We start from the raw sequence: 18,458 nt of genomic DNA on the forward strand, positions 1-18,458 counted from the left end.
ATTTACAGTCCATCTGAAACTCATTGTGTGTGTGTGTGTGTGTGTGTGTGTGTGTGTGTGTACCAAACCACCTTTGACATAATGGTAAGAGCTTAGACCCCAAAGTCAGATAAATATAAAAAATAATAACAGTTATATGTAAAATGCATGCCTAAGAATAGACAAAGCATAGTTTCTTAGAAATAATTTTAAATGATGATGCAAGTCTAGTTTTATTGGCATGGAAAATGTTGAGTGAAAGGCATGGGTTATATAAGAAAGTATTTACACAAATTGTGTATGTGTATATATATATATATATATTTATGTAGATCTGTTATATATTATGTATTTATACTCAGGTATGTATAATGTATAAATAAATGCATAAATATATATTTATAGCTACATAATTCATAGAGCATTATCTGGAAGGGTATTCAATCATAGTTAAATGGCAAATCTGTGAATCATGGTATTTCCAGTACTGTTTATATCTTCTTTGAACTTCCCTATACTGTTTGAATTTTTTTCAATGAATATGTATCTTTATTTCCAAAATAAACATGAAAATTATTCTTTTTTTAAGATTTCATTTATTTATTTGACAGACAGAGATCACAAGTAGGCAGACAGAGAGGCAGGCAGAGAGAGAGAGGAGGAAGCAGGCTCCCTGCAGAGCAGAGATCCCGATGTGGGGCTTCATCCTAGGACCCTGGGATCATGATCCAAGCTGAAGGCAGAGGCCTTAACCACTGAGCCATGCCCCAGACATGAAAATTGTTCTTATTAAAATACAAAAAAAAAAATACAGACAAGTACTTACAGCAAGAGAATCATCCAGAGATAACCACAAAAACCTTTTGGATCTGTCCATTCTACATTTTCCTTGGCATAGAGAGGCGGTGGCTTTTTCATCCTTTAATAAAAATTGTAATTCCTATTTAATTGGACTTCTGAATCTGGTATAAGTCTAACCTGAGTGAGAGGCTTTAAATAGGAACTTCTTGCATTCAATAAATAGATTTATTTCTATAACAGAAGATAATGATTCATGATAAAATGTATTTATCCTCATGTTGTTGGGAAAGAAGGAACCAATCCCTCCACATCTTTGTATGTTTATTAATGGAACCAGACAGTTTAGCTGTATGTGCTTTGCCTCCCTGTCAGAAATAAGATTGAATATTTAGTACTAACAGGTTTTCCTCTCATGACTCTATAGATGTTGTTTTCTTATCACATAGCTTCTACTGAATGGAAGAGACAGCCTGTTTAATTGTATATGCTTGTTTTTCTGTTTAGAAGCCTATAAGATTTTTTTAAATTTATTTTGTCCTTCAGACATTTTGGCAAAAGTGTCTATTCACTAATACTCACTAATCTCTAGATGTGACTATCTTTTCACTAGTGGAAAATTCCTTAACTGTGTACTTGCTTTCCTCTCTCCCTTTCCCACTGCAAGATAGTTTTCTTTAATTGTGCCTTCCATTATTCTGTTCCATTTGTTTGACTTTTTTCTGTTATGTTGGGTCTCTAGTATTAGAAGTCGTCTCGATTTCCGTGTCAATCATTCATTCCCTAATTTTCTGCTTTAAGAATTATCCCTGAATTCTGGAAGATTTTGTTAAATTATTCTTCAAAGTACTGATTTGTTTTCCTAAATTTTCTATTTTGCTCTTTACTATTTCTAGTTATATTTTTTTAATCAGGTATCTGTTTTTGAAAATATAAGATGTATATGGTTGAAACAATCAGTATAAAAGAATATTCAGAGAAGAGGTCCTTATTGTCAACTATAAGAACCTATGTGACTTGGCCTTGGTTTTTCTCTGAAATCAGCTCTCACCATTCTCACTCAGTCACTCTGCTGTAGTCACACTAGCTTCCTTGCCTCTCTTTGAACCTGCCAACCACACTCTGTTGCGTGTTTCTGCCTGACATGTTCTTCCAGGAGATAGATTCCTGGTTTGCTCTCTGACTTTATTCAGTTTTGCTGGCATGTCACCTCATTAGATGTCTTCCCTGAGCACCTTATTGAAAGAGGCACTCTCAGCTCATGTGCTCCCTTGCCTTGCATTATTTTTTTTTACAGACCACGATATTTCATATTATATGGAATGTTTCTTATTGTCTGTCTCTCCTCACTGTATTATAAATTTCAAGATGGCAGAAACACTGTTTTATTTGCTATACTCTCAGTATGTGGAATAGTACCTGCTTCATAGTAGATAATAAATACATGTTGCATAAATAAATGAAAAACATTTCAGATCTCAGCTCTAACTCTCGTGGAAACACTCTATACTAAATTTCGTGCTGGGACTCAGTAAAAAATATGATATAAATAAAGCTTGTTTTTGTTCCTTTTTTATGCCCTTGCTCCATGACTTTTCGACTCCAGTAGCTTTTTGGGGTCCCCAAAATTATATCATTATGTTCCAGCCTTTTGGCCATCTCTGATTTTGAATACTTTTTCTCATCTCATTCCATTTTTTTTTCTTACAACTATCCATCTCTAGTTTGCTACCATCAGATTATGTGGTCTTGCCTTCATACTGCTTCCTGATTTTCCAAGGTCACGAAATGTTATGTTCTTCCTTCTAGGTGTTATGGAAGAGTAGCTCCACATTCTGAGTTGGTTACAAAACACTTCACAGATGTAGAAATTGGTGTCATGGATGGAGACTATAGAGGAAATGTTGATGTTGTGTTATTTAAATTTGGCAAAGAAATTTTAAAGTAAAAGAAGGTGATTGAATTGCACAGCTCATTTGTGAATGAATGTTTTATCCTGAAATAGAGGAATTTCAAATTTGGATGACATTGATACGAGTTCAGGAGGTTTGGGTCCCACTGGAAAGAACGGGTCTTATTCTAGGTATGTGGGTTGATCTATGTCTAAATTCTAACCAGATGTGGCAGAGTGTGTGTTTATGAAGTATGTCTGAGTCTACATCATTCCTGGCTTAATGAACCCAGAGAATCTAGATTCATTCTGGGATTCTCCTAAGAGATTAGTTCCATTTATGAGTAGGACTGTTAGCTTCTGCTCCCAACGGTAAGATCGCTCCTAGTATTGGTTGCGGTTCATGGAGTAAGGCAACATTTTACTAGTGTTTGTTGGCTTTTCCTTTTCCTAGTGTTTTCTAAGGCTGGGTTATCAGAAATGTGTCATGAAAGAAACCAGTATTTTCTCTTACCCTACAAAAATTAATGGTATTTGTTCCCATGCAGTCATTGAATCTAATAAAGTTGATTACAATAATTTATTGTTGTGCATAATCTCCTCTCTTGTTAGCTGATTTTCCTCCCTGGAAGCTTCACATTGGTCCAAATTACTTTTTTGGTAATATGTTATATATATATATTTTTTTTCATTTTTATTTTATTAGTCCAAGCTTTATAGCTTCATAATACCATAGCTTACTTTGGTAGCCAGAATTTTAGATGATTTCTTAACCCAAAGATGCACTGATACTATAAGACCTTTATAGAGCTGCTTTAAAATGGAAAACTATAAATTGTATTTTCTTTTTTTAAATTTCTAATTACATGGCTTAGCATTCTCATGCTTAAAAAGGAGAACGTTACCCCCATCCATTGATTGTTAATATGAATTTATGGTGATCTTTGATAGATGTTTATATGTTTCTATGATACACAGAAGTTTAATACATATTTATTTTTAGAACCAAAGGTTCTGATGATGTGGTTTTGGATTTCTGAGCACAGTATCTCACAAAACGTCATGTCATTGGGCCCCTAACACTGGTTTATTATTTGAAATTACTTCCATAGCTTCCATGTCATCACCTCTTTTTTGTTTTTAAAGATTTTATTTGTTTATTTGACACAGAGAAAGCAAGCACAAGGAGAGGAAGCAGCAGGCAGAGGGAGAGGGAGAAGTAGGCTCCTCACTGAGCAAGGAGTCTGATTCAGGGCTCGACCCCAGGACCCTTGGATCCTAACCTGAGCCAAAGGCAGATACTTAATGACTGAGCCACCCAGGTGCCCCTGATACCATCCCCTCTTAAAGCAGAGTGTCACACATTCAGAGAGATGTTTAGGATAGTTCTAAAAAAATGCACACTACCAACTACAGGACAACACAGCTGTTATTCAATAAAATTATGTCTCAAATTAAGAACTAGAAATAACACTGTGATGGTTGACAGCAGCACATTTGCTTTTGGCATGAGAATATACTGCCCCACCCTATAAACTAATACATAATTGTACATTCTTACCTGTTTTTATGTATAATAAAATCTCATGCATAAACCCTAACTTTCAGAAAAAAATACATTCTTTTCAAGTAAGGGCTGGTAAATACCATCTAAAGGAGAATAGTCATATACTTTCAAATGGCCAAGATTTTTTTTTTTTTTTAAAGTAGGCTCCATGCCCAGTGTGGGGCCCAGTGTGGAGCCCAGTGTGGAGCCCAGTGTGGGGCTTGAACTCACAACTCTGAGATCAAGAGTCAGATGCTTCACCAACTGAGCTGCCAGGCACTCTGCCAAGCTTTTTCTTTGTACAATTTTAGCAAAGCATTTTTATACTGGTAGTAAAATATTCATATTTATCATTGAAATTCAAAGATTAAATTTTGTGCAAAATTATTGTACTGCAGTTTGGAAAACTAATTAAATTTTTACTTTGTAAATGTAATAAGCTGGTTAAATCTTTGTTGCCAAAATTAAAAATGTAGGAGTACTGATGGCTAAATAAATTCTAAGAGTCATTTATATTGTATGAGATAAATGCACCTTTGTCAATGTGGTCTACCACTAAGTCGAGGATAATTTGAATAGAATTAAAGAAAATGTGAAGAATATTTTTGAATTTGACATAATCTCTTAACACTGATATTTGGTAGGTGGTAGTTAAGATGTAATTGTAGTTTATTTGAAATGTCTCATATATAATTACACATTATGGGAGGAATATATAAATACACAAGAAAAACAGGTATAGATTTTGGAACAATAAGAGCTCACTTTTTATAGAATCATTTAAGTGGTAATAATAACTACTCAAAATAGAGCTGAGAGCCCACAAATATGAAGTAAAGCTGACAGAAAAATAAAAAGTGGTATTAGTCTATCCACAAAGTCTATGTATTTTACTTCTATGATTTTTCCTCTCTCAGAATCTATTTATCATTTTCTTAACATAAACATTACAAGTGTGATTATATGATTTGCTCTGTCATGGTGGATCAACTCATAGTGGGGTCTGCGAGAGGTAGTTTTGCTGACATAGTTCCACAAAGCAAGGGGATAAACTGAATACACATATTCATATATATATAAATAAAAATAAATATGAATAAATAAATAAATATATACACATGTGTATATATATATACACACACACATGTATACACACTCACACACACATATATATAAAAATATATATGGAAACAGGAATTTAGAAAGCAGAGTAGTTTGGAGGTTAATTAGCAAGTGGGTCTCAATCTTTGAAAACCTTGTAGTGATGCTACAAATATAATCCCATGTAGCTTAACTCAATTTCACAAAGTATCAGTTTTTTTATTTCTTACTTGCATAAATCAAAGCAGGTATTTCTGATTGGGCAATTTTTTCCTGAGAATTGGCTCAGGAACCCAGACTTCTACCCTCTAGTGGCTCCGTGATTCCCCTAGAGCCTTAAAATCCTTGGCTGGATCTTCTGCATCTGACCAGCAAATGAGAGAAAAGAGAATTATTTCACAGTAGGTATTTTAGGGCTAGACTGGAAATGACATACATTGCTTTAGCACAAAATTTAGTCATAGGGCAGGGGTATTGCAATAAAGGTTGGGACATGTGGCATCTGCTTTTGTGCCTGGGATGAAAAGGACATGGCTTAGTAGCCAATTAGCTAAATCCACCACAAATACTGAGGTTTATGATAATTACAAGTCACTGCTAAAAAAAGTTTAGATTATAATTAATATTTGCTACTTAAAAACAAACATCACAGATGGGCTTTATTATCTAGTTGCATAGCCTTTTGTTTGGATTTTCCTCAAGATCAAACCTACATCACCAACCAACTCAATAAACCGGAAACCTCTCCCTGTATCAGCTAAAGTGCATAATGCATGTAAAGATGTCAATTATTCTTGTTGAATTGGCAGAGTATGAAAACAGATTGGACTGGTCTCCTGTTTCTGTCCACACATAGCAGTAAATATCAGTTGATAGTGCATGAGAAATATGTAACTTCAGGGGATGGAAACACATTCATATGGGTGTGAAAGCAATTCTATCACAATGAAACTAATAGTAATCTTCTAAGTTTATTTTCTGCAAAGAAGCTGGTACAACCCTGATAGTTTGAGCTATCCTATCAGGTATATTCTTAGGAACTAGAATCAGTGGTTCTGGTATTAGAGCAATACCAGATTTCATTTTGCCAAAGGATAATTGGCATCATTCCTGTCTCCTCTCCCATACTGATCCACAATGGAAAGACTTGGGAGTTGGGGAAGAAGGAAGAGGAGGAGTCTGGCTACTGTGTGGCTACAGGAAATTAGACACAGGTGATTCTTTTCTGAATTGTGGGAACAGCAGGAATGAGGGGAGTATAGGCATTCAGGGAGCTTGCAGAGTCAAAGAGAATGAGTTTAAGATGATCTCTGTGTCTGAGCAGAGTATCTAAATAGGGAGGAAAGACTTTTGTAATCATGGGGAACTGAAGTGCACATGGATTTTGCAAATAAAATGAAAGTTTTACCTGAAAAACTGACTGGGACACTGCCCACAGCTGGCTTTTACCTGCTTTCTGAAGTAAAGAGATGACTTCATTGTAAGGAGCAAAGATTGGTGAACTTTTTCCCTTCATGGTATAACATAAACTTAAGGTTCACTCAAACTCACTACTAAAACATGTGAAAACATGAGTAGAGAGGGAAAAAAAAAAGCTGAAAGTCTTTTTTAAATCTAAATTCAATTAGCCAACACATGGTACATCATTAGTTTCAGATGTAGTGTTCAACAACTCACCAGTTGTATATAACTCCCAGAGCTCATCACATCACATGCAGTCCTTAACATGCATCATGCAGTTATCCCTTACCCCCACTCACTTCATATCCAGTAGCCCTCAGTTTGTTTGAGATAATTAAGAGTCATGGTTGGTCTCCATCTCTGATTTCTTCCCTTTCAGTTTTCATTCTCTGCCCTTATGATCCTCTACACTGTTTCTTATATTCCACATATGAGTGAAACCATGTGATAATTGTCTTTCTCCGATTGACTTATTTTGCTTATCATAATACCTTCCAGTTCCATCCATGTTGATGTAATTGGTAAGTATTCATCATTTTTGATGGCTAATATTCCACTTATACACACACACACACAAAACACATCTTCTTTAGCCATTCAACTGTCAAAGGACATCCCAGTTTCTTCCACAGTTTGGCTATTGTGGACATCACTGCCATTAACATTGGGGTGCAGGTGCTCCTTCGATTCACTATATCTGTATCTTTGTGGTAAATACCTAGTAGTGCAATTGCTGGGTCATAGGATATCTCTATTTTTAACATCTTGAGTAGTGCAATTGCTGGGTCATAGAATAGCTCTATCTTTAACATCTTTAACATCTCCATATTGTTTTCCAGAGTGGCTGTACAAGCTTGGATTCCCACCAACAGTGTAAGAGGGTTCCTCTTTCTCCACATCCTTGCCAGCATTTGTTGTTTCCTGTTTTGTTGATTTTTGCTATTCTGATTGGTGTAGGGTGGTATCTCATTGTGGTTTTGATTTGTATTTCCCTGATGCTGAGTGATGTCGAGCCTTTTTTCATGTGTCTGTTGGCCATCTGTATGTCTTCTTTGAAGAAATGTCTGTTCAGGTCTTCTGCCCATTTCTTGACTGGATTATTTATGTTTGGGTGTTGAGTTTGATAAGTTCCTTATAGACCTTGGATACTAGCCTTTTATCTGATATGTCATTAGCAAATATCATCTCCCATCCTGTAGGTTGCTTTTTAAGGTTTTGTTGACTCTTTCCTTTGCTGTGCAGAAACTCCGTATCTTGATGGAGTTCCAGTAGTTTATTTTTGCTTTTGTTTCCCTTGCCTTTGGAAACATGTCTTGAAAGAAGTTATTGCAGCTGAGGTCAAAGAGGCTGCTGCCTACATTCTCCTCTGGGATTTTGATGGATTCCTATCTCACATTTAGGTCTTTCATCCATTTTGAGTTTATCTTTGTGTGTGACGTAAGAGAATGGTTGAGTTTCAATCTTCTGCATGTGGCTATCCAATTTTCCCAGCACCATTAATTGGAGAGACTGCCTTTTTTCCATCGGATATTCATTCCTGCTTTGTCAAAGATGAGTTGGCCATAGAGTTGAGGGTCCATTTCTGGGATCTCTATCCTATTCATTGATCTGTGTGTTTGTTTGTGTTCATATCATGCTGTCTTGATGATCACAGCTTTGTAATATAGTTTGAAGTCAGGCATTGTGATACCACCTGCATTGGCATTCTTTTTCAACATTCCTCTGGCTATTTGGGGTCTTTATTGGTTCCATATGAATTTTAGAATTATTTGTTACAGCTCTTTGAAAAATGTTGATGGCATTTTGATAGGGATTGCACTGAATGTGTAGATTGCTCTGGGTAGCATAAACATTTTCAAAATATTTATTCTTCCATCCATGAGCATGGAATGTTTTTCCATCTCTTTGTGTCTTCCTCAGTTTTTTTTTTCATAAGTGCTCTGTAGGTTTTAGAGTACAGATCCTTTACACCTTTGGTTAGGTTTATTCCTAGGTATCTTGTGTTTTTTGGTGCAATTGTAAATGGGATCAATTCCTTAATTTCTGTTTCTTCTCTCTCATTGTTAGTGTATAGAAAGGCAGAAAGCATCATATTATCTGTGAAGGATGAGAGTTTGATTTCTTCTTTGCTAATTTGAATGCCATTTATTTCTTTTCATTGTATGATTGCTGAGGCTAGGACTTCTAGTACTATGTTGAGCAACAGCAGTGAGAGTGGACATCCCTGTCATGTTCCTGGGCTTAGGGCAAAGCTCTTGGATTTTCCCCATTGAGAATGATATTCACTGTGGGCTTTTAGTATATGGCTTTTATGATATTGAGGTATGTATGTATCCCTACACTTTGGAGAGTTTTAATCAAGAAAAGATGCTGTATTTTATCATATGCTTTTTCTGCATCAATTGAGAGGATCATAAGGATCTCATTCTTTTCTTTTATTAATGTCCTCTGTCATGTTTGATTTGCAAATGTTTACCATTCTTGTATCCCAGGAATAAATCCCACTTGATCATGATGAATCATTCTTTTAATGTACTGTTGGATCCTATTGCTAGTATCTTGGTGAGTATTTTGACATGACATCCATGTTCATCAAGGATATTGGTCTGTAATTCTCCTTTTTGCTGGGTTCTTGGTCTGGTTTTGGGATCAAGGTAATGCTGGCCTCATAGAAAGAGTTTGGAAGTTTTCTTTCCATTTCTATTTTTTGAAACAGTTTCATTAGAATAGGTATCGTTTCTTCTTCAAATGTTTGGTAGAATCTCCCTGGGAAGCCATATGGCACTGAGCTCTTGTTTTTTGGCAGGTTTTTGATAACTGCTTCATTTTCCTTGTTGGTTATGGGTCTATTCAGATTTAGTATTTCTTCCTGTTTCAGTTTTGGTAGTTTATAAGTTTCTAGGAATGCATTCATTCCTTCTAGATTGCCTTATTTGTTGGCATATTGTTGCTTATAATATGCTCTTAAAATTGTTTTTATTTCCTTGGTGCTGGTCATGATCTCTTTTCTTTCATTCATGATTTTATTAATTTGGGTCCCTTCTCTCTCTCTCTCTCTCTCTCTCTCTTTCTTTCTCTCTCTCTCTCCTTTTTATGATTTTATTTATTTATTGACAGAGAGAGACACAGTGAGAGAAGGAACACAAGCAGGGGGGAATGGGAGAGGGAGAAGCAGACTTACTGTTGAGCAGGGAGCCCAATGTGGGGCTCGATCCCAGGACTCTGGGATCATAAACTGAGCGAAAGGCAGGTGCTTAATGATGGAACCACCCAGGTGCCTCTAAGGGTCCTTTCTCTTTTCTTTTTGATAAGTCTGGATATGCGTTTAATCAATCTTATTAATTCTTTCAAAGAACCAGCTCTTAGTTTCATTGATTTGTTCTACTGTTCTTTTGGTTTCTATTTCATTGATTTCTGCTCTGATGTTTATTATTTCTCTTCTCCTGCTGGGTTTAGGCTTTATTTGCTGTTCTTTCTCCAGCTCCTTTAGGGGTAATGTTAGCTTGCGTATTTGAGATTTTTCTCATTTTTTGAGAGAGGCTTGTATTGTAATTTACTTCCTTCAGGACTGACTTTTCTGTGTCCCAAAGATTTTGAACAGTTGTGTTTTCATTTTCATTAGTTTCCATGAATTTTTTTAAATCCTTTAATTTCCTGATTAACCCATTCATTCTTTAGTAGGATGCTCTTTAACCTCCAGGTGTTTGAGTTCCTTCCAAATTTCTTCCTGTGATTGAGTTCAAGTTTCAAAGCATTGTGGTCTGAATATATGTAGGGAATAATCCCAATCTTTGGGTTTTGGTTGAGAACTGATTTGTGACCCAGTATGTGATTTATTCTGGAGGAAGTTCCATGTGCACTGGAGAAGAATGTGTATTCTTTTGAAAAGCCCAAAGTCTTCACTGGAGACATCGTTTTACAATTTCATGAATGAGACACATATATGAAATAGTATTTCTTAAAGTAAAAAGTCTTATTTTATATATGTGTCCTTTGACTAAAATTCATCTTTGTGCAGTGAACCACTGCTCACAAATCATTTCCGTCTTGTTCATCTAACACACAAAATTTGGGCTAAATTCATCTCCTCCAAGAAACAGCATCCTCCTGTGCAAATCATGACACTAGCCATGTTGTATTAAACGCACTGTTTTATGTCAACATACCTGAGCTCTGCACACTCAATCTTTATATCTGCAGTGCCTCCCACTTAACTTAGTGCAAGATAAATGCTCAATAAACATTTTTGGTATTAGCTGGAACTGGGTTACCCTTACCTTCAGGATTCTTTTAATGTACAAACACTCTTGGAACAGGTAGCACATTACATCAGACTCACCCTAACACTTGCAAAATCAGGTCCATGATGTCTGCTGCCTTTAATTTTTTCCTGAGTTAAAAAATTTAAATATACCTTGCCATTGAACTCTTTTCTATTTATTTTCAGCCTTTTCTTTTCTTTTCTGAGGTCCACTTACAGTTTATGCACATTCTTAATATTTAATGGATTAAAAAAATATATTCAAAATTCACATGATTTGAATTTAAACTATAAGTACAAAATTTTAAAATAATTTAAAATTATTTCCATGTGTGTTTTCCAATATGGTTCACATATGGTTTGCAGAAAGTTACTTTCTTCTAAGATATTTAAAAATATTTATTAAAATGAGGACAAAATGCAATTAACATCTCATATAAATTTTTAGGTAAATCATTTGAATAAACAAAAATCATTGCATTAGAACTCATAAATCTAAATTTCAAAAATAAAACTATTGATAAGTCTGGGATTCAGTAGATAACTGGTTGGCAAGGAATTTGAGGCTTCATGTATATTACATCTAGAACTACACATAACTTTGAGAGTAATATGAATCATTTAGTATTCAAAATATTCCCCAGCCAGCAAGTGCACCTGTTTTGCATGCTGCATTGATTCATGAGTGCCCTCCAATGCATAAATTGAAACCAATGAAAAAATGGGTGCTTATTAAAGCTTTAAAATAATGCTTTGTTATGAAATGACCTATTACATTTATGCCATCCAGGGAAAGAACCTGGTGAGTTAGTTTGCCCTTTCTCTTACTTAAATGCATCCATAGCTTGAATTCCTCCCTGTACTCCAAAGCAGTATCTACTTCTGTCATCAGCAATGACAGTCTGCAAACTGGACATAGTCAGTCACCTTTTGTTCTCAGGATATAAAACAAAAGCTGGTCCAAAGGTGTTTCTGTGGGGTTATATTATTCTGTGGGGTTAATTATAAGAACAGGTGGTATTAGTCACAAGAGCAGATGTTTGGGTTCTGGCTTACTCTGCCCACACCAAGTGTGAGATCCCAAGTGACAGAGGAATCCACGATCTATTTAATTTTTGAGTTTATATTTCTGATGAGTTGAGCCATTTTGGTGTATGAGTCCTAGGGCAAGGGTCCTCTCCTGTCTAGGTTTCAGGGTAATATTGAATTAAATCCTTACCTATGAGTATATCAAATAAATGTCTTCCCTTAAGATGTAGAGGGATACTATTCATGTGAGGAGAGGGGTAGGAGAGAACTCAAGTTAAAAGAAAGAATGAATGGAATAAGTTTGGAGGGAGTTGAAGCAAAATATCACCTTGCTCATAATTTTGTTTGCGAGTTTAGTCTACAAGTATTATTTATTCTTGTTTCTGTGTATATATATGTGTTTCTCTCTCTCTTTTCTACAAATTGTCTTAAATTAATCATTGTTTAGATATTTTGAAAATGTTTGATTTGGGGCTCTGTTCCCTCTTGTGTTTATCATTGGGATTTAAGTCCCTCTATAGTGAGGTTTTGGAAAGCAAGGATGTCCTCAATTTTTTTATAACAATTCAATTGCTTTAATTGGTATTTTCAGTCTGGAATGTAAAGTAAAGGATGTTTCTACCATAAATCAAAGCCCTTGGCTTAAAAAAAGATCCATAGACCTCAACCAGAGCTTCTTAGAGGACACTTAAATGTCAATATAGTCTGGGATATTTGGGGTTTGCTTATGTCTATACTTATGGCTGGAATTGGCAAAGATATTAATATTGGGGGTAGGGGAGGAGCAGAGATAAACATGTTCAGTAATATTATTACTTGTCTCTGTTTCCCAGTACTATATATCCAAATTAGATTAAAAAACAAACAAAAAAAAAACTGTTTTAAGCTACACTTTCTAAGCTAGAGAGAAGAAAATGTCACATATTAGGAAATCCTGCTAAAGAAATATCAAAAAAGCCACAGGGTGCAAAATAATTTTAGCTGAACTTAAAATGGGAAGAAGAAATCATCTGGCTTAGAAGTTAGATACATTTCCTCTCCTTTTCAACTTTTAATTCTTTTAAGTGTTCAATATCCAGACCTTAATGTGATCTACTAATTCACATTTGCAATATATATCAAGGATTATGTCTCTTAGTTTGATTCATGTTTTATCCATGCTTAGAATTTTAATTCTTTCTGGAATTTTGTTTGCAATAAGCTTAAAGTAGTCAAAATATGAAAGCTTGCAAACAAACAGAAAATTTTTGGTCTGTTACCACTCTTGACATCAGAATTCTTACCTTTTTCATGAAGGCACATTAGAACATTCAAGTTACTGGTCATTACTAGTTGATCTATTCTACATGGCATCTGTGGTACTTTGGGATTTTGTAAAATTTCAAGTCTGTCTTTGACAGTTCCCTTTGCTTTTACCTCAAATACACGATTCTCTTCCTTTTTAAAATACTGCTAATAACAGTAGATTGGAATACAGCAGCATTGTTGGCAAACCAAACTTCATTAAATGTTCGATTTTATCTGTTACAGAACATGAGAAGCAGCGGTTATGCAAGAGCACCGATTATATGAATTTGCATTTCAAAGTGAAATGGTTTTATAATGAGTATGTGCGGGAGCTTCCTGCCTTCAAGGATGCCGTTCCTGAATACTCTTTGTAAGTGGTGATTTTCACCCCCAAGTTCTCAATTCATAGTCCTGTAAAAATTATACCTGAATTATGCTGTCTTAAAATCTCTTCTCATAGTCTTTGCTGGAATGCAGACATTTCTATTATAAAATTAATATTAAGTGATTTGTGTTTCTTTGGGACCATATTTAATTGAGTTGTTTTCATTTTTCAACTATGCCTTCCTCAGATATTCGACTCAAAGAAAAAGAAATGCAAAACAGGATATGGCTTACATGATAAGGTTATCTTCTGTGAAAGTGTTCAAACTCAGTAATTTTATTGGGAAAATGAGGGTATTTGTATACTGAGCTTTAGAATCAGATTTTCCCTTTAATTCAAAGAAATACCTTAGGTATTCATATTTCTAAAATAGAAGTTCTAACTAAACAGGTAACATTTTTCATAAACATACCTGTATCAGATATATTTCTAAGCACACAGACTTGTAATACTCTGCATCTGATATTTTCCAGAATTCTATTTAATTCTGTCGATGAGGGTCTTCCGCATACCAGGCACTGAGCCAAGTGCTGTAGGACAGTAGCTAATAAGATAAACACCTCTGCCCTGAAAGAAGCTTGTACTTGATGAGATACTGATAAGTATAAAAATCATGATAAACCAAGGCACAATTAAATAAGTACTAATTCAAAGAGGACAAGCAAAGTACAATGGGTTCTCAAAGAAGAGAGACATTACCCCTATTTGGAGGACTCTACATAATCTTTATGGATGGGGTAACATTGATGTAGGCTTTGAAAATTAGGTCAGTTGATGGCAAGAAAAGCATTTAGATTGAAAGGAAAATTATGGGCATTATTATGTGAGTAGGAATATATGGGCTATTGTCCATGGGAAATGTCATTATAGTGGGGATGTAGAGTATGTTTACAAAATGAGTAGGTAGGAAAAGTAGTTTTGAACCAGATTATTATAAGTAAATGCTATGAAGCTTGCCCCATATTCATGAGGCATTATGGGCATTGGAAGAGGCAATGACTGGGCAACAGGAAAGAGATTTGGAAGATAGTGAATAATGTAATGATGAGATTAGAACTTCTCTTTATGACTTTTCCATAGAAGTTTATAAGATACTGTGGGATACTGCGACAAGTTAAAATCTATATACACTGGAGTGACTATAGTAAGAACATATAGGATGAATATGTGTGGGAGAGAGATTCCAAGATAGAGTTTACATAATTTGTCAACTAAGACATATGAGGATGAAAGAAATAGGGAAGAATTACAGATGGATTATATGTGCCTAAGCAGCTGGTAATACTGACTTGGAGTAGCAAAGTTAAAAAACGATGCCATTAGCCAGAGACCTCTGCTTTGACTCTGTCTAAACTAACTACACTACACTAACTAAAATCAGACTGACATGACCACTGAACACCGGTATAAAAGCTGAATAAAATTAAACAGCATCAGAGAGCAATCAAGGCAACCAGGAAGTGAGAAACTACTGTTCCTGAGAAAAGAGAAATGCATTGAGGTGAATCCTGTATTTGCTGCTGTTTTTCCCCCCTTGGTCCTTTCCTCCCTGCTCCTATGAATTTGCTAATTTGCAATGACATTTACAATGTCACTGTGACCGAACAGAGAACAGTAGCCCAGCTTATAACAATGTCCATGGGGTAGAGAATTAAATGTTGGTGTTTAGGACTATGAAGGTTGTTTGGACGTGTAGGACCAAACTCCCAGAGAAATGCAAACCACAGAAAAGTAAGCATGGTGCCTTGCACACAGTTTTCTCCCTGAGGTATTTTCTCATTCTTTAACTGCTCAGGTATTGGGACTGAGGCAGAAATAAGCAGGTATAGAAAGAAGGCACTGAGAAATTAAAATTTAAGTAGGCACTTGATCATCCTTGCAATGCTGGGGAGATAAAAGTTAGTGAAGATTTCCTAAGAAACGAGACTTCCCAGACTTTCAGGTGAGATCCCTGAGCGCTCTGCCCTAGAAATAAGAGCTAGAAATAGCCCAGCCTAAAACTCAGCCTTATCTATTTTATGACTCTCTCCCTGCAAATGTAAGGAATTTAGATTTTTCTCTAGAGGAAATGACCAAAGTTTCCATATTTTTTCCATAGACAATGTATGATATTCAACAAAATTTAAAGACTCCTAGGCAACAGGACCAAATGAATAAGATCCAAGAGAAAAATAGATATTAGACTTACCAGATATAGACTTTGATCTAAACTTCAAAATGTGAGAAAACTTACACAGAAAAATAGAATCTATAAGAAGAATAAAATAAAAACTACAGAACTGAAAAGGGATGAAATTAGGAATGTAATAAATGGGCTTAATAGCAGATTATACATAGCAGAAGAGTGGATAAAAGAAATGGAAGAAAGAAATACAGAAGAGAGAAACACACAAGGGATATATGGGATAAATTGTAAAGGTCTAATATGCAAAGAATTGAGTCCCAGAGAAGGAAAAGAGAGAAGGAGTAGTTCCAGAGCAATGTTTGATAAGATAGTAGATGTGTATTTTGCAAAATGGTTGAAAAACATGGAGTTATAGCTGAGGAATTTCTATAAATCCTAGGCAGGATATTCAAATGCAAGGAAAACTACTGGTCATTACATCATACAAAGTTGCTTAAAACCAGAAAAGCATAAAAAAATCTTCCCATTTATTGGAGTCAAGGAAGGTAAGACCCTTTACCTTCAGAGGAGCTGTAATAACACTCGTGGATGATTGTTCAGTGGGAGGGACTGAAACCAGAGTACACTGCAATATGTTTTAAGTGTGGAAAGAAAACGGCTAACAACTTAGAATTCTATAATCATCAAAAATATCCTTCCAAAACAAGGTGCAATAAGTATATTTATATACTGAGAAGCTAAAAGAACCCATTTCTAATAGACCTTCACCAAAATATATAAACCATGCTTTAGGTAGAAGGAAAACGACTGAAGATAAAAATGCAGGAATGTATTAGATAATAAAAAGCATTAGAATAGATAAGCAAAAAAGGACACTTAAAAATACATCAACTATTTAAAATAAAAAATCTGTAGAAGAAAATATACATAGAATTAAAATACAAGACAACAGTAGCATAAAAAGGTAGAAAAGCAGTAAATGGAGTGAATATGTTATAAGATCCTTGAATTGTTTAGAAAGTGTAAAATACTCAATTTAAAAATCCTCTAATGTGTCATGGATGGGTGTTATAATTTACAGTGTAACCCCATAAGTACTATACACCCACAAAACAATAGGGTGAAGGGAGAGTAGAATAAACATATCTAAGGAAAGGAGAAAGGAAAGATGAATGCAAAAAATAAAGAGCAGGCAGGAGGGATGGGGGAAGCAAGATGATAATTTAAAAATTAAATTTATCAGAAAATTAAGTGTAATCATTAAACATAAACGGATTAAGGTTCTAGTCAACAAATATTCTCCTACAGACAAAATTGTAAATCCCAAACTATCACTTATAATTGATTCACCTAAAGCGTAAGCATCTAGACAGGTTAAGTAAAAGAATGAAAACAATAATTGAGATCAAATTTTCATAGCTATACTAATATTAAACAAAATAGAATTCAAAATAAGAAATATAGGGGTGACTGGGTGGCTCAGTGGGTTAAGACTCTGCCTTCGGCTCAGGTCATGATCTCAGGGTCCTGGGATCGAGCCCCACATCGGGCTCTCTGCTCATCAGGGAGCCTGCTTCCCTTCCTCTCTCTCTGCCTGCCTCTATGCCTGCTTGTGATCTCTGTCTGTCAAATAAATAAATTAAATATATATATATGTATATATATATAAACAAAACAATTTTGAGAGAGAAATATTTCATGATTGAAGGAGCAATTCAATAAACATCAGTTATAAATGTATCTCATAACATGTCAACAAAATATATAAAGCAAAAATGGTCAGAAGTAAAAGGTCAGAAATGACCAAAAATGGTCAGAAGTAAAACTCAGCAATTCTACTTGGAGATTACAGCAACTCAAGAAACAGACAAAGTCAGTTAAAATATATAAGTTTTAGGGCGCCTGGGTGGCTCAGTGGGTTAGGCCTCTGCCTTCAGCTCTGCCTATCAGCTCAGGTCATGCTCTCAGGGTGCTGGGATCAAGCCCCGCATCGGGGGTGGGGGTGGGGGGTCTCTGCACAGCGGGGAGCCTGCTTCCCCCTCTCTTTCTGCCAGCTGCTCTGCCTACTTGTGATCTCTCTCTCTGTGTTAAATAAATACATAAAATCTTAAAAAAAAATAGAAGTTTCAATAACATGAATAAACACTTAAAGATATTTATCTATCTGTATCTGGTCACATAGAGGTTCCACAATTTTCCATGGGAATTATTTACACACACACACACACACACACCTCTATCTACAACTGATGACCAACAGTGACAAAACACAGGTCATTATCACATGCACATGGTGCATTTACCAAAACAGACTATTTGCTGAACCATAAAACAGGTCTAATGTACTTTAAAAGAATAAAATATATACTGTATGGTCTTGGACCACTGTGGAATTAAGCCAGGTTTCAACTCCAAGAAGGTAACTAGAAAATGACCAGATATCCAAATTAAGCAGAACTCTCTAAAACCTGAGTAAAAAAGAAATCAGTGTAAATTATGAAATATTTTGAACTAAGTGATAGTAAAATATGGGATGTTGAAACTTGTGGATTGAAGCCAAAACAGGAAATAGAAGAAAGTGTGTATCTTCTAATT

General features: G+C 35.3%; 1 protein-coding gene across 3 annotated transcripts in view; it reads left to right on the top strand.

The window, feature by feature from the left end:
• Positions 1-18,458, top strand: part of UNC13C (unc-13 homolog C) — a 629,711-nt gene that overhangs the window by 474,367 nt on the left and 136,886 nt on the right. For all 3 annotated transcript variants that reach the window (XM_046009970.1, XM_046009972.1, XM_046009971.1), the window contains one exon: positions 13,597-13,723. In XM_046009970.1, coding sequence (XP_045865926.1) covers positions 13,597-13,723 — 127 coding nt within the window. The remainder of the gene's footprint in view (positions 1-13,596; positions 13,724-18,458) is intronic.

The sequence above is a fragment of the Meles meles genome, chromosome 6 (genome assembly GCF_922984935.1).
Source record: "Meles meles chromosome 6, mMelMel3.1 paternal haplotype, whole genome shotgun sequence".
In the NCBI taxonomy this organism is placed as follows: domain Eukaryota; kingdom Metazoa; phylum Chordata; class Mammalia; order Carnivora; family Mustelidae; genus Meles; species Meles meles.